Genomic DNA, 14,999 nt, shown 5'->3' with positions numbered 1-14,999 from the left:
CATTGTCAGTATCTCAAGTATTGCGTATGAGGATGGGTATATACACATGAGAGTGGTCCTGAAAAGGGTGATTTTTTAAATTTCCCATTTTATTCGATAACAAGATCATGGTCTTCACATGTAGTATCATTCGTACCTCAAATAATTTTCGCATTTTTGTTCTTCATAGATAAATGTTCAACAATATTGCATGCCGATGGATAAAATGCTCATAAAAATTTAATAAGAATAAAATCTTCAACGTGGTTTTTGAGTGCAAATAGCATTCTCTTCTTACGCATAATAAATAGAGTTCGCCTAGTGTAGGTATAGGCAATAAGCCTTGGCCCACACACAAGTCATATTGAGGTAGTCATATGAGGTATATGCATAATCACACAAATGCTCAGATATGTCTGATTCTTTTATCAAGAAAAAGTATCAAGAATATGCATTTGGAAAGCGATTGCAAACGTTTTTCAGAATAACCGTAACAGGTACAATATCATGCCGTATAATTCACATCCAAGTTTTCTGCAGATCATGATGCAGGTAAATCAACGCCTAAAGCATACCTGAAAAAAATCTCCTTGCCCAATTGTTACACTGATAAGTATTTCATCTTTGAGTGATGACAAAAGTTTGATTATAAAAATTCACATTTACGCTTGATTTTATACTTTGATCAATATATTATGATTATCATATAGTTATTGCAAATAACACAAGTTATATATCCATTAGGAAAGCATGAGTCTGGATTTGGATTACTCTTTACTTAAAAAAATTAAAATTACATACTATTTGCGATAAAGTTTATACATTTCAATATACTTACGGAAAAAAATGAGAAACCAATATTCATAACCATTCTATGGAAATAAAAGACTTATTTACACAGCTATCGTACCAGTTCATCATTTACAAGTGAAGTTGATTGCGGAACCTGTGGAGTTGTGATTTGGAGTTCGTGTGCGCGTTGGATTCAAAAGTATTTGAACATCGAGGATCGATCATCGAACACAACATTGAAAATAACCTATCCGGTTTTTGACATGTCCAGTCTAGAGGCATCGCTGAAATCGTGCTCGAGATTGTTACTACATTTTTTGGAGGTTTCATAAATTTTAAAGAAAAAACCGACCATTGCTTCGGTGTATAGATGACGAGCAACGTTGATCACCAATTGCCGGGGTATCCTTGCTGGAGTAGCTGTAGATTTGTTTGCAATACGTAATTTGAAGAGCTGAAATGATAATCAAAGAGTCAAATCAGTCGCCCCGTTCATGAATTGTAACAAGAACAATCTATCTCACCTGAATCATGTAAGTATGTACAAATGGAATTCGAACGATACGAATTCGTTGATATTTCATTTAATGCGGAGGATGTACAAGGAGGAAATTCGAATAATCTCACCAAGAATTTAGCTAAAGTGAGCTGTTAATTTATAATTAATTAACTACAGATGGATGTAATGGATCAAAGGGGAAAGGAATAGATCTTAAAGTAATCAATTTTGTCTTCCTGGTCGGCAGATCAATACTTGGATGTTTATTCTCGATGTTTAGGGAAGCTGATCAAATCTTTGAGAGTACTGGTAAAAATGAAGATATTATAGATTACATGGAAAATGAATCCGCTGGAAAACATTCAACGATATTGACTCCCCATCAGGGAGCCTCGACCCCTGATACCAAAGTAACCTCAGATCCAAAAAACACTCAAATTCGAATCGTCAAAGGAACAAAGAAGATGAGGATTGATTCAGGCGACTCTGGTCACACGGGTGAAAGAAAAGGTTCTAATCCAATTAAACCGATCTGTTATCAATTGCCATTCTATGCAGCTGATTTAAAATTGGCCAATTCCAGGAATATGTCATAAAAGTAGTTAAAAGTCATTGATTTTTCCAGACTCAAAGGATGACGAGAGTATTGAGGCTAAAGTTGTAAGATCTCTCAAAAGATCTTGTGAATTATGGTCGATGGAAGACAAAAATACATTTTTCAAGGCCATTAACGAATATGGCAAGGACTTTGATGCTCTTCAGAATTATTTTTCGAATCAGGGGAAAAAGAAAGGTGTCTCTGAGAATATGATAAAAAATAAGGAACAGATTCGTCACTTTTACTACCGCACTTGGCACAAAATTTCTAAACATCTCAAATTCTCTGAAGGTATAACCACTGACTCTTCCAATCACTTTTCAATTCAAACATTTTGACTCATATTCAAATTCCTTAGACGTCAAGAAAGCTTCGCAAGAATTGTACGGCCTCATTAACTATGGTGAGTTGAGGAGGAAGCTGCCAAGGATCCATGAAAAAGTTCACCTCAAATTGAACGAGCTCGTCTATTGGGGTTCGACACAAGTGAGGCTGAGAGGAAAAACGATGAGAATTAAAACCCCAATCTGTAGGACTTTGAGAAAATTAAATCAACTAGAAGGTGGTTATTCCATTACTTCGACATCTTTTACATATTTTACTTCACACATCCGTACAAAGAATTTTGTTGCAGATTGGCAGGAGGAAATCAAGTTACCATCCCGAGTGAACATCGAGTTGAGGCCTGGAAATAATTTGGCTTGGTGGCAAGTTCAAGCTGCGGCAATGAACCCAAGAGTGAGGGCATTGGTTCCCATTCAAAGACGTCTTTCAACCTTGTTGACATTCTTGCAACAACGTTGGCGACCTTCTAAGTACAGAACCGTATCCTTGTGCAAACGATACCGTTCTCATCGTCGAACGCCATCTCAGTCCTAAATATCCTTACATTGTAGCTAGTGCACATTTATCAATGGCCAAGTAGGCGTGGACCTTAGTGATACGTCTCGATTGTTGCGGGTCTCACCACTGGATGGTACAAAGATCTCTCTCCCTACCGTCAATCTTGGAGAATATCTGACCAGCGATAGCGTCAGCTTGAACGCATACGAGAAGCGGTTGGGCTTGAAGGGTTCAAAACTTGAGTTACTGGGAGCATTTCATTATCTGAAAGGTGTTGGCAGAAAAGGAATAAAGAGAAATAGATCGGACAGAAGAGCATCAAGCCGTGCGGAAGACCCCATTATACCCCTGGACAACAACAGCGATGGTGACGCCACCGATTCCACTCTCATGGATAAAACTCTTCTCGGCCATGATCAAACGATCTCGGACTCGCCCTTGGAACCTAATAGATTTCCCGGTAGGGAAAATGTGCCCAGAATACGCTTAGGATGGAATAACGAAGAAGCCAATACCATTACAGTTGGAGATCTTTATCTTATGGTATCGAATCTCTTCTCTGAAATATCCAAGCTGTTTCACTGTGTTAAATGTAGAAAAATCCACTTCCTGCCGGCATGAATGTTCATTGTCTCCCCCTTCCGATTAGCTCGACCCACCTCTGAGCACCTCTGAGCAGAAACTGTGCCTGCCTTCTTTCATTCGCATCCAAATTGGTTGTTTCATTATAACCTACGTATAAACTTTTCCACTCACATGAACCACAAATTTTGTTTTACAGTTCGGCCGTGACTCAAAAATAGTTCTGGAGTATTGGTGGGACCTACCGAACAGAGAGAGTCATCTTCGAGGCATGGAAAAGCCAAAGTCCATCGGTGCCTTTTACGACGACACATTGTCTTTGGCGCTCCAGAAATTGTTGTCCATAGCAAAGCACAGCTACGGTGCGAATAAAGTAAGCGGAATTAATAGAGCATCGCGATTTTTGATTCACAACGATAATTCGTGAAATTTTTGGCGATTCACTCAGGGATATGAGAATAATTCAGGAAGCAACGAAACTGTCGTTTCTTCTCGTATTCTGTCGACCAAGGATTCAACGTTCCGTCGCCCGCTGATTCCGCAGCCTTTCCACAAAATCGGCCCTTCGGACTCCTTCAAATCTCAGCTAGATGTGAGTACTAACACAAGTTCTCGAAGGTAGCTGATTGCCAATCTTCTCAGGGTATACCGAAATGCAATGATAAGCGGTTGACCGATTTTATCCGCAGGTTTCGCAACATGAAAATCGCGTTTTAAATTAGAAAAACCGCAAGACATCCGGTGGTCAAATGACAGAACTGTCTCGCGTTTCGGTTTAATCAACGCAACTTCCGTGCGAGTAAATTTTCCTCGTGCACTACCGCGTCCTAACTTGCGTGAATGCCGACCGAGCATGCGATATTAGGACAATGGCTGGAATCAAAAAGATACAGAAATTATCAACGTATAAATCGAAATATAAAGCGGCATGTAGTACATGTGGTATGCGTACAAAATTCTTTTGTCGATTGCAGAAGTTCAAATACCGTTATGGAAAAAGGGCAAGGACGGTACGCCAAAAGAATCTGGTTCAGCGTGTTCTGCCGATGCAAATATCGAAAACGGTCGAGGTTGGTGAAAATTTTACCCAAGAAGAGTCAGGCGAAAGATCGGTCTTGAATACGATCATCGACGACGAAAAAAATCCAGTTGTCGAAGCTGCCAGCGATTCCAAGAGGGAACATTTTCTAGGCGTATTGTCAGATGACGTCGAAGCTAAGCCCTGCAATTCGATTATTACAAGTGCTACGCAAATCCTCAAGGAAGGAGAACAGCAGTGGCTCAACAGCGAGGCGAGTACTCGAATTCCAAAAGAGAGTCAGGTATTCGTCGGCGGTAATTAATATTTACGGTATCATTTCAGGTGGCTGATTTTTCACTAAGCAGTTTCCTGGGACAGCTCGAATCACCCGTTAAGATTTCCCAACAAACCAATGCCGAAGATCACGCCAAGGAAGACAGTCGCCCCGCGTCCGACGTAAATATATTATTTCGTATTTACATGAAATTTTCATCTTGAATTCAGAAGAATATTTGACAAAGTATTGGCAGAGGAACACTCCCTTTATTGCACTGAGAACAACAGATCTTACGACAGTGACAACGACTCGCGTGGCTTTCTATAATCTCATTTATAATCCAACTATCGTGAAACCATGCCCTTTAGAACGGAACACTCGGGAATACCTTGCGATGATTTAAAATCTCCAATGATTCATGGGACTTGTTCGTTAATCCAGACCAAACTGTATAAAATATTTAAATATTACAAGGTTCCTGATTTTGAGGAAAAGTTACAGCACATACATAATTTCTTTGCTTTTTTTCTCAAATAGATGATCAACGATGATCCTTACAACTTTTCAGGTCGTGTCGCAAATGCAGGGCTTGATGGGAGAAAACAGCGTTGATTATCTCGCCAAGTTTGCCGACCTAGCATCGCAAATAGCGTGTGATGAGCACAAAAAATGAACAGATTTCGCACTTATACTTTGTTACCTGCAAACCCTCGATCTACATCATGCCGAGGTACGTTTTCTTTTGACTACATGATATCCGAGTGTAAATATCACATGGACACGTAAAATATTTGATCTGACAATCAAATCGTAGCCATATTCTTCCAAACGCTCCATCGGTATGGGCTCTTGAGCGAATTCTGGGATCAATGATTAACTGAAAACCGAAGAGTGAAAAATGAATCATGAGGAAAAGTTCATATATCGGATATCCAAGCAAGGATTCTCTGAGACGTTATTGTCATAATTTATCGAAGAAACACAGGTATCATGCCTTTCATACGTGAGGGTATGTATCGAAACAAATGCCCTTGTCAAACGACTTTTGCAAGACACTCGATTTTTACGATTATACCTGCGTATTATATCTGGAGGTAGATACGTACTTTGTTGACACGCGATATGTATAATTCGCAATGTCAAACCGGTTCTACTAAATATAGATGTGGCAAAAACAATCGCGAGGCATTCCTCTTATCCATCCGTGAACTTCCAGTGTCGAAGATCCAATCTCTTCCTCCCGATGGGGGGTATGCCAGACCACCTTCTGACAAAATACCCGAGGACCATGTGATTTTATTTCATACTCCATTTTTATCCATTCGAAATGACTCGGATTTTTCTCCTGGAAATGAGATTTTGAAGGAAGGCACAATGGCTGATCATGTAAATACATACGTATAAACAGCAGAATACATCTTTGGAACTGCATATCGTACGTATTTCTGAGTTCGCATGAACGTTCTAGTGTAGAGCAATTTTTCCTGCTACCTATACCGGATGAAATCGGATAGCGCGTACCGTGTCGTACGCGATATCAGTTGATAACAACGGTTTCATTTCCTGAACGAAAGCGCGCTGCCGCAAGGCTTCCGGTGGATTCGACGCTTCGTTTGACGTGACTCGATGCAGCTACGTATGTACTACGTACGCACGTAGGATACGTATACATCGCCCAAGTATACACAACGTATGCCAATGGCTAATGCGAAAGTTACAGCAACGGGGTTTGGTCTTGAGTCAATATTGATACTCATAGATGATCCGGATGGATAGATTTCAGATCTTCGTGCGTTGCCACCGAACTGCGTTAGGAGAAGAGTACGAAAGGTATAAAGCCGAGTATAAATGAGGGCTCAATGGGCATGGCGAATGAAACGCATCTATACCCACACCCGTATGTATACCTGTACGTGGATGCAAAAGTACAGGTGCAACAGACGGAAACTACATGCATGCTAAGCAGATTTAATTAACTGCGAGAAGGCGCTCGTGATCATGTGCAGCGAGTTACAGCCGAAGGTAGTTCTTTCCTTCGAATCCCGATTCGTTCGTGAATTTTCATAACTTGGTCATTATCGGTACGATTGTATACCCGTACAGCCGGTGTTTGCGAGCACGACAGAGAATATGCGCATCGGCAGAAAAAAGGATCGATAGAAGGGAAGAATCGAGTCGCCGCGTGCGCAACAAATACACACGCATGAGGATATACAAATTACCCCGGCAAGGCCGATTCGGTTCGACTTAGACTTCCAATTCACCGAATTCGGACGCCAATTCTCGAACAATAATGGCACACGTACCGTACAGCTCAGAGGTATAACGCATTGTGTATACGCGTACGAGTACGAGGTAGTGCAATTTACAAGTATTATTTGATTTATAGGAGCTCGTCTCCTTGCGATCGACAGGTTTTTTCCATGCCCTGCATACGGACGACGCCCGCGAGTCCTATGGCGCGTATGCACCTCGGTATACGCCGTTTAATTCTCGCGTATTCCAGCACCCTGCGCATCGGTGGAACCTGCACGTTCATAGGTATACCTGTTGATGATACGCGTATCGCATCTATCGTGCCAATTATCACCGTAATCCGCAAATGCGTAATATTGTGATTATCTCAACTCACATACACGCCCGTATGAACGGATCACTCGAGGTGGAGATTCAGTGACGTCAATCCTCGCGGTCGTGCGAAATCTGAAAAAATGGCAGAGCTGCGCTGCGTCATCGATGCCACTTTTCTTCCATAAAATCTTACATACATATGTATGTATACATACCGGAGCTCAACACCCATTACCTATCCTTAATATCGATGCGATTAGACGCCGATGATATACTTATTTTCTCTCGTATATCACCTGTCCCATCGGATGACGCTGCTTTTGTATTGGCACGTTCGGTGAACATCACCGACCTCTCGTTCGCGTTGTTTGAAATTTAATCTTCGAAGACTTCATTAGACATTCGCATCATCATTCTCGCTGTACGATCCCGATGCCATTGGCAAAATCCTATCGAGCCTTCCCACTTGTTTGAAGACTTTTTTTCAAATCTGTGAAGAAACGAAGAACAACGAGTAACAAGTTTTCGCAAGCTATTCGCTCCATTCGAACGGTTTCACTTCGTCCCATAATCCACACATGCAGCGTTAATAACGAGGATAAATTCATACCTACGTACGATATGCGAGTGTATGCATGTGCACACACATAACGATTCCATGGATAATACAAACGATATAAGCTACAGGTGTATTTATACACGACGGGGTTGAGTTGCGTCATTCGGTGCTGTCAGTCCTCATTGCAGCCACTTCGCGATTGGTCAGATTCAGGAGCGGGAATTCCCAGTGTTGTTGGCTGCAGCCAAAACCCGTCAGCCCATTTCAATGCCGTGTAGAGCCTTCCAGCTCTCGAGCGAGTGCTGACGTGCGTACGTGCGGCGAGGTTCGAGGAAACTTTTCTCAAAATCAACCGAGCCCCGATTATACTTCCGAGAGGGGAGCTTTCATTTTTCCATCCTTCGAAAATAATCGTGAATCGGTAAAATGACACTGGATGTGATGGACCAAGTTAAGTTCACGGAACGGCGTAACGGTCTCCTGTACAATTCAAGTCCTGCTCATACAATCGAGGATATGTCCAATGTTTCGATTGATTTCCATCAGACCAACACCAATATATCGCGGGTAAGTGCTCGTCTTATTCTTAATTCCTGACTACGCCGATGGCCATTGCACGTATTGTTTTTGAATAGAGTAAATTGAAATTAGTGTCGGTTTTTATATTTATCGAAGCCTCCACCTTATACACCGCACTTCTGCGTACCCATGTAATTCCGCTCAAGCTTCTCAGCGGGTCGAGTGCACGTCGCAAGTCGTACGAGTCATGATTCAAATTCGGACGATTGATCGATTTATTGTATCGTTGAGAATCTGCAATAATGAACGAAGCGATCGAGCTACACTTGCACCTGCACCGCGCGGTTGATGAATACGAGCTGATTTCTCATTTCGTTCAAAGTCACGTTGTTCGTCGTTCGCTGTATCTACGTACACGTAGAAACCTATAATACTTATTAATTTCAGGTACACGGCTATACGAGTGATTTGTACGAAGAATTGAATCGGAAATCCATGATATATTTGAATCTGGATGCTCACTGCGTTCGAAGAGCTGCAACCGAATCGGAGTTTGACACGCTAAGTTACGATACAGACCGGTTATCGAGCAGGAAATCGCTATTCGGTAAGGACAATTTGTCTTCAACGGTCAACCGTATGGTTCACGAATTCATATACCGAATAAATGATCGTTATCGCATGCGTCTGTGATTGCAGTCAGCGACGACATGGACGTCGACAAGGACGAGTGGAGAACGATACCAACGGAAAAATGGAGAAAAGAGGACACGCAGCAGTGGCTGATGTGGGCCGGTATGAAATTAGGACAAGCCTACGGAGCAACATCCTGTGCCCTGGTGATGTCGGGAGTGGAAATTGTTAACCTGACGTGTCGTGATTTCGTCAACCTCGATCCGGACTTTGGGGAGAAGCTCTACGACTTGTTGCCCAAGACGCGAGATTCCAAAAGCCCTCGTAAGTTCGACGTGAATTTGTATGGTTCTCCGTTGAATCGCGGAAGTCAAACGGCTATTGGACCTTGAGCAATACTACGCAGCGGTATACCCGCAATAACATATCGAATAATTAGTTTGGCGTATTTTTCATGTTTCGTGCAGCTTTACCGTTCGAAGTCTACCAAACGTCTGACGACGACTCCATTCTCAGCAACAATCGTTCCGGTAATTATCGGACTCGATCCATTCCCTCGGTTTCCGCTTATTTCAAACTATTTACCCGCTATGGTCTCACCGATCGCATCACTCTGACCTCGTCTTCGGATTTGTATCTTTCAGATGGGGAATCGATAGGTGGCTTGGAGTGCGTTAAAAAGCGGCCACCCGGTAGGCCGCGTATTTTGGGCCCAAAGGTGAAAACTGCAGGTGAGCGTTATGAACTTCTGTGGAATATCTCCCAGCCATTCAAACGACTGTAACTACGATTTTCATGCCTTCGAACATTTAACAGAAAAACTGAAGATCTGGCAATTTATACAAGCCTTGTTATGCGATCCAAAGTATTGCCCGAAACTGATATGCTGGGAAAATTACGCAGTCAAGAGATTTCGCTTCGTTAACAGCGACGCAGTGGCCAAGCTTTGGGGAAAACGTAAGAAAAATCCACACATGACGTACGAGAAGTTCAGCCGTGCTATGAGGTGAGTTGTGAATTGATCTAGGTACGCTCCGCGGATACTGTGAACTTAATGTCCTGCCAAAATGAGGAAATACGACATATCGCTGTAACGGTACAATAACGCGTTATTAGGGCAGAAAGTAGATCGTTGTCAATCCGTGTGTCAATCCAGTCGCTCAATTTCTTCTAGATACTATTACAAGAAAAACATATTGGTGGCAGTACCTCAACGACGGCTTGTTTATGAGTTCGGCGACAAAGCAACGGGATTCGATAGCGACAATCCAATCCTGAACAAATCTATCTTCGAGGCAGAATCAGAGACATCGTACCAAAGAAGAAAGGAAATGAAGATGTTTCCGAAATCGGATTCTCATCTTACACCAACGTGAGTGAAAACATTGGGTTGAACACTCACCGATCAGCGATCGCCTGTCTTATCAACGTATAACAGTCACGTGTCGTACCAGAAACATCTCTACGCACAGTAATAACAGTTACTTGCGTTTTATCGATCCATACCCGACACCTATACTGAACTTCCATCGGTAAAAGTTGTGCAATGCGCGTTTGTCGTTGGGTTTTTGCGACACCTTTTACCTTTTAAGTGGTAATATTCTACATCGTAGCTACATCTCATGATAACTATGGATGGATGAACCCCTTATCAAAGTAACATGTCGGTGGTCCAATCCGCATAATAGTAAGCACATGCAAGTAATTTCAATATTGTGATTGATCTTCACAGATACGTTCTATGACATATGCCGTGCCCCGGTCTGCGTGCGCTTAGATGAAAATAGTTGAATCATAAATTGTTAACGCTATGCCGATAAACGATTGCAGTGCTGTTACAAAGTCATCAGGCGCCTAACTTTTATTTATTTTTTTATGCTACCGAGGTGACATTCCCATTTCGAACCCATCGGAGGTACAAACGACTTAGCTGCTTCGGTCTTAGAAAATACTTTCCGAGATTTCGTCCACCGGTTGGAACACCATTTGTTCATGGCTCATAGTCACCAATGGGGCGTTCATTGTTCGAGTTGAAGAACCGATTTATTCGAGCAAAAAGAGCCAGCCTTACAGTATTGTTATATGTGCAATAATTTATTATATGTTGTTACAAGTTGTCAGATGTTAGGCATAGGTAAACCTATACCTATTCAGCAGCAGTGAACATTATCGATTCCATACTCAAATTAAAATTGTGATTGCGCAACGTGAAATCAAAATTTCTCCAAGTGCCTTATTAGTGTAGGATGTAGCTCATGTGTCATACCCCGTGTCACATATTGATTTAGAATTTCATATTTGCCGAGTACGTGTACAATATTAGGATAGGTATGTGTTTTTAACGTAGCTACAACGGTATAGGATCACAGTTTTATAATTTTTATCAGATTGTAAATTATCAATTTCTATGAGTATAAAATAAGAGTTCCCATCACATGTATGCATATGTATGTATATTGTACATAATAATAGACTAAGTTCTTATATGTACACCATTGTTACACTTGTTCTTTCTGGGATAGACGAACTTAATTTCTACCCAAAATTACTCATCAGCGAACCGAGTGCGTCAACCACTGTCGAAAAGCTTAATACATGTAGATGGAAAATGCCAATTTGTTGCAAATCCCACTGTTCGATGTACGGTCATCGTATCATTAGATATTGATATCACCGAAGAGCATTTCAACAGAGGTAGGTGAAGAAAGACCGATACTTTTGCATGGAAGTAATATTCGTGTGATCTGATTACGAGTATGTATGTGAAATATCCGAGATCCCGTACTCGGTACCGAGTACTCGTATTCACCCTAAAGGCTAAGGCTGGACTTTCTCAAAGTGACCCTTTAACTTAGTCGAGTAGTATACATTCTTCTACAAGAAAAAAAAAACGATGCAGCTCGAATAAGGCTCACAAAAGTTCTGTACGCTGATGGATTGAGATTATTAGTTCAAGAAATAAACTTGACTGAAATTTTTTATCTGGATGGTCACAGCTAGACCTCTGACATCTTTTACATGCCTTCGACATGTCAGCCTTCCAGTGATAGTTTCTCCTAAAAAATCAAATTCTTGATGAGCGTACCGTTGTCTTATCGTTGATCGAAACGAAATATGAACAAGTAACTTACCTTCTGTAACACCGATGGGCTCACTGAGGGAAAAGACGGTTTGTTTCCAATGTGTGGGAGGTGCATGAGGGCTGGTACTAAACTGGATCGGATTATCCAAGTCAAAAAAGACGTCAAAGTATCCAACTATGGCGGTCAATGAGCCAGTTTTCTTTACCTTGAGATCGAATGGCGATGTAAAATTCACACATTCTGTAGTTACTTTATAGAGGTCAAAGGATTGTAGTTCGCAAGCATTTGTTATGAGGTCCTGTACATGGGACACCTCTATGCTTGGTTCTCTCACTACTTCCGGCTTCATGCAACTCATTTTGAAGCCGTAAACGTTTGACCAATAATCCACCAGATCGATGTATCGGTCTGTTAAATAAAATGGCGGTGAGCAATCGGATATGTTGTATGAATAGAAGGACGAGAAAGAGTCTAAGACGTACTGGTATCTCCGCTGCCAACGATGCTGATGTTACATAGATTTGGTAAGAGTTTACCACCGGGTACCAGATAATTATCCCTGGCAAAGATAATAGTATCCAGCATTCCTTCGAATAATAAAAAATATCCCATCCATTCTGATACTATAGCGTCAACTTTATCAACGGGTAGATCGATGTCTTCTAATCGACCCTTTTTCAATGTGATCACATCAGCGAGATTGTTTTCTCTAAAATTAAAAGTTCAATCAGCAATCGCGGATCTCAAATAATAGTCTCGATCATTGGTCAGAGTATTTAAAAGGAGTCCAGAACCCTGATGACTTTTTTTCACAAATACAAGATTCACCTCACGATATCCATCGCATGATATATAATGTCTGACTGATCGACGCTGATAACTTGCCGGCAACCCGATTTTGCTGCAAACATGGAGAGAATGCCAGTTCCACAACCAACATCCAGCATCACACAATTATTGAACATATTTGAATTGGTTAGCAAGGCATCACGGTAACTTTCTGTTCGAACTTTGTCCTAGAAAAATATTAGCGTCAATGGTAATACATATTTCGGTACCTCAAACAATGATCTATCTGCTATTCTCACGATGAATAAATCGTGAGGCATGAGTTCCCATTAGAACTTAATAATCCACAAATTACCGTAAGCATTTCATGATGAATGGCAAAATGACTGTAAGTGTTGAAATATCCTTCGTCACAGTCCAAGCTCTTATTTTCATCGCACCAGTCACTCGGAGTATTTTTGAGAGACTCGTCATCTAATACGAGTCTCTGTACCTTTTCTTTCATATCATCTATTTGCTAAAAATATATCGGCTTTGTTAAAACGTGTAAATGGTCTCAGCTGAGCGAAGAGTGACTTCATACTTCTTTAGCAAGTTGACAAGCGGCATCTCGCTGTTCAAGTTGCGCTTTAAGGGATTGTATAGTTCTTTGCAATTCAACAAAATGAACTTCTGATAGTGTAACGCAACCATTTTCCGAATTCACAGGGTATGCGGTTTGGTTCTGTACATCTCTGTCTTCATTGAAGTCTTCGATATCTTGAAACAAAATAGAAATATAGGCTTTGGTTAGTGAGAATCTCAGGGTAATGGAGAATGATAACTTGCAAATGATTGTATTTACCCAACATTAACCAGCTATCATCTTGGAGAACTGGCATCAAGTATTCATCACTGTCCCAGACTTGTGGGTGAAGTGAATCTAGTTCCTCAGGAGTTGTTTTATTGGCTCGAATAAAATTTACCAGTTTAATGTACAGGTATGTATCGAGCGAATGTTTTTTTTTGAAGAGTGTTAGAATGAATTTGTGAACGGTTTCGAGGTGTTTCAGAGCAGCAGGAAAATTGGCATGATTCTTGTCACAGAAAAGACAAATTATGTCCTGAACATCGTCGTGTACTTCTTCCCAATCATCTCCGCTGTCATTGTCACTTATTCTGTCGGGATCGAACACAGGATTATCAGTTGGGAGGGTAGCTGTGGAATGAATGAAAAGCAACGATATAATTTAATACATGGGTGCAGATAAAGACAACTATCTTTATGTTGCGTCAATTTTTCCGCACTAGTCCAACAACTATATGAATAAATTACAATCATAGTGGGTATTTCGTATGGTTGACAGATGCAGAGCTACAGCGTTATCGTGGTCGAACGATAATTGACGTCAAATTATTACAGCCATATGCCCGTTTTTAGACGATAATTGATTCTACTAGTTGGAATTGAACAATTGATTGTACAAACCTTCGTCGGTCATTGTCACCAAGGCTTTTTCTTTATTAATAACGATGTTGCGATGCACCCAGCTCACGTGTTCGCGGCTATTGGAATTATGAATTTTAGGTTAATTTTGATGCCACGCGTAATACATAATAGTAGTAACATTGGAGTGACAGCGTATTTAGTTAATGCAACATAGCTTCATCATCCTAGATTTATTCTCAATTTTTTTCATAATTTTTTCTGATTTTTTCCGATTTTTTCCGATTTTTTAATTAATTATTCAATTTTCCCACCCATTTTCTCTAAGCTCCGCCCACCGCGAGTACAGCTAGCGCCATGTGGCGGAATTTTCGTGAACTAAAACAACGAAAACCGCAAAAGTTTTGTCTTTTCTCCGAGAAAAATGCGAAAGTATTGACCATTCTCCCCAAGACAAAACGGCAAAAGTTTTGTCTTTTCTCCGAATAAAAATGAAAAAGTATTGACCCTTTCTCGCGAGGAAAACGGCAAAAGTTTTGTCCTTTCTCCGAGCAAAACCGGAAAAGTATTGACCCCATATACCTCTCTTTCACGCATCACATTGCCTGACGTCAAGGGGCAAGAAACCCGGGATTTTAGTTCACGAAAATTCCGCCACATGGCGCTAGCTGTATCGGCGAGTTGTTAGTTCACAAAAAATCCGCCACATGGCGCTAGCTGTACTCGCGATGGGCGGAGCCTAAAAATAGTGCCGGACAATTAATTTTTGGAGCCCGCACCCACCCAGGGGCGGCACAAGTGAAAAATATTTTTGAAAATCTAAAAAAA

At 41.2% G+C, this 14,999-nt stretch overlaps 3 protein-coding genes and 1 long non-coding RNA gene across 10 annotated transcripts; 2 read left to right on the top strand and 2 right to left on the bottom strand.

Moving 5' to 3' along the window:
- The first annotated feature begins 1,040 nt into the window (after positions 1-1,040).
- Positions 1,041-5,769, top strand: LOC105694136. Of its 3 annotated transcripts, none has more exons than XM_012414520.3 (12): positions 1,042-1,304; positions 1,448-1,780; positions 1,896-2,159; positions 2,227-2,430; positions 2,503-2,693; positions 2,769-3,254; positions 3,493-3,666; positions 3,742-3,885; positions 4,268-4,585; positions 4,657-4,770; positions 5,160-5,321; positions 5,406-5,769. In XM_012414520.3, exons 2-11 carry the CDS (start codon positions 1,543-1,545, stop codon positions 5,262-5,264), a joined length of 2,238 nt encoding a protein of 745 aa, XP_012269943.2. In that variant the 5' UTR covers positions 1,042-1,304; positions 1,448-1,542; the 3' UTR covers positions 5,265-5,321; positions 5,406-5,769. The 3 variants fall into 3 exon arrangements, with proteins under 3 accessions (XP_020706252.2, XP_012269943.2, XP_012269944.2); XM_012414521.3 differs by having other exon boundaries at positions 1,044-1,304; positions 1,551-1,780; XM_020850593.2 differs by having other exon boundaries at positions 1,041-1,304; positions 5,160-5,769.
- LOC125500985 lies at positions 4,838-7,909 on the bottom strand. Of its 4 annotated transcripts, none has more exons than XR_007278434.1 (4): positions 7,773-7,909; positions 5,292-7,652; positions 5,150-5,225; positions 4,838-5,038 (listed from the first exon to the last, which is right to left on the bottom strand). It is a non-coding gene; the product is annotated as an uncharacterized LOC125500985 (long non-coding RNA). The 4 variants fall into 4 exon arrangements; XR_007278437.1 differs by lacking the exon at positions 7,773-7,909 and having other exon boundaries at positions 5,292-7,311; positions 7,378-7,519; XR_007278436.1 differs by lacking the exon at positions 7,773-7,909 and having other exon boundaries at positions 5,292-7,294; positions 7,378-7,519.
- Positions 7,910-8,001: 92 nt separating this feature from the next.
- LOC105694141 (ETS-related transcription factor Elf-5-like) lies at positions 8,002-11,363 on the top strand. The gene is made up of 8 exons (XM_020850594.2): positions 8,002-8,288; positions 8,688-8,847; positions 8,940-9,197; positions 9,341-9,403; positions 9,518-9,604; positions 9,690-9,879; positions 10,048-10,245; positions 10,760-11,363. The coding sequence occupies exons 1-8, from the start codon at positions 8,148-8,150 to the stop codon at positions 10,761-10,763; spliced, it is 1,101 nt and encodes a 366-aa protein (XP_020706253.2). The 5' UTR covers positions 8,002-8,147; the 3' UTR covers positions 10,764-11,363.
- On the bottom strand, positions 11,232-14,450 carry LOC105694138 (protein arginine N-methyltransferase 1). 2 transcript variants are annotated; one of them, XM_012414525.3, is made up of 9 exons: positions 14,214-14,450; positions 13,590-13,943; positions 13,329-13,504; positions 13,101-13,262; positions 12,785-12,972; positions 12,439-12,665; positions 12,162-12,364; positions 12,005-12,086; positions 11,232-11,929 (listed from the first exon to the last, which is right to left on the bottom strand). In XM_012414525.3, the coding sequence occupies exons 1-9, from the start codon at positions 14,224-14,226 to the stop codon at positions 11,820-11,822; spliced, it is 1,515 nt and encodes a 504-aa protein (XP_012269948.2). In that variant the 5' UTR covers positions 14,227-14,450; the 3' UTR covers positions 11,232-11,819. The 2 variants fall into 2 exon arrangements, with proteins under 2 accessions (XP_012269948.2, XP_012269947.2); XM_012414524.3 differs by having other exon boundaries at positions 12,005-12,364; positions 14,214-14,445.
- Positions 14,451-14,999: the final 549 nt, after the last annotated feature.

This window comes from Athalia rosae, chromosome 5 (assembly GCF_917208135.1).
Source record: "Athalia rosae chromosome 5, iyAthRosa1.1, whole genome shotgun sequence".
Lineage (NCBI taxonomy): Eukaryota > Metazoa > Arthropoda > Insecta > Hymenoptera > Athaliidae > Athalia > Athalia rosae.
This window is presented reverse-complemented; position numbering and strand designations above follow the sequence as displayed.

What these genes read in the sequence shown, in the direction of transcription:
- LOC105694138 (XM_012414524.3), bottom strand. An exon ending in CTTGTCAACTTGCTAAAGAA is followed by an intron (nt 13,263 to 13,328) that starts GTATGAAGTCAC and finishes ATATATTTTTAG; the next exon opens with CAAATAGATGATATGAAAGA. An exon ending in CGTTGGCAGCGGAGATACCA is followed by an intron (nt 12,365 to 12,438) that starts GTACGTCTTAGA and finishes TTTATTTAACAG; the next exon opens with ACCGATACATCGATCTGGTG.
- LOC105694141 (XM_020850594.2), top strand. Translation starts at nt 8,148, where the DNA reads ATGACACTGGATGTGATGGACCAAGTTAAGTTCACGGAACGGCGTAAC. An exon ending in CCAACACCAATATATCGCGG is followed by an intron (nt 8,289 to 8,687) that starts GTAAGTGCTCGT and finishes TATTAATTTCAG; the next exon opens with GTACACGGCTATACGAGTGA. An exon ending in GCGAGATTCCAAAAGCCCTC is followed by an intron (nt 9,198 to 9,340) that starts GTAAGTTCGACG and finishes TGTTTCGTGCAG; the next exon opens with CTTTACCGTTCGAAGTCTAC.
- LOC105694136 (XM_020850593.2), top strand. Translation starts at nt 1,543, where the DNA reads ATGTTTAGGGAAGCTGATCAAATCTTTGAGAGTACTGGTAAAAATGAA. An exon ending in TCACACGGGTGAAAGAAAAG is followed by an intron (nt 1,781 to 1,895) that starts GTTCTAATCCAA and finishes TGATTTTTCCAG; the next exon opens with ACTCAAAGGATGACGAGAGT. An exon ending in TTGGAGATCTTTATCTTATG is followed by an intron (nt 3,255 to 3,492) that starts GTATCGAATCTC and finishes TTTGTTTTACAG; the next exon opens with TTCGGCCGTGACTCAAAAAT.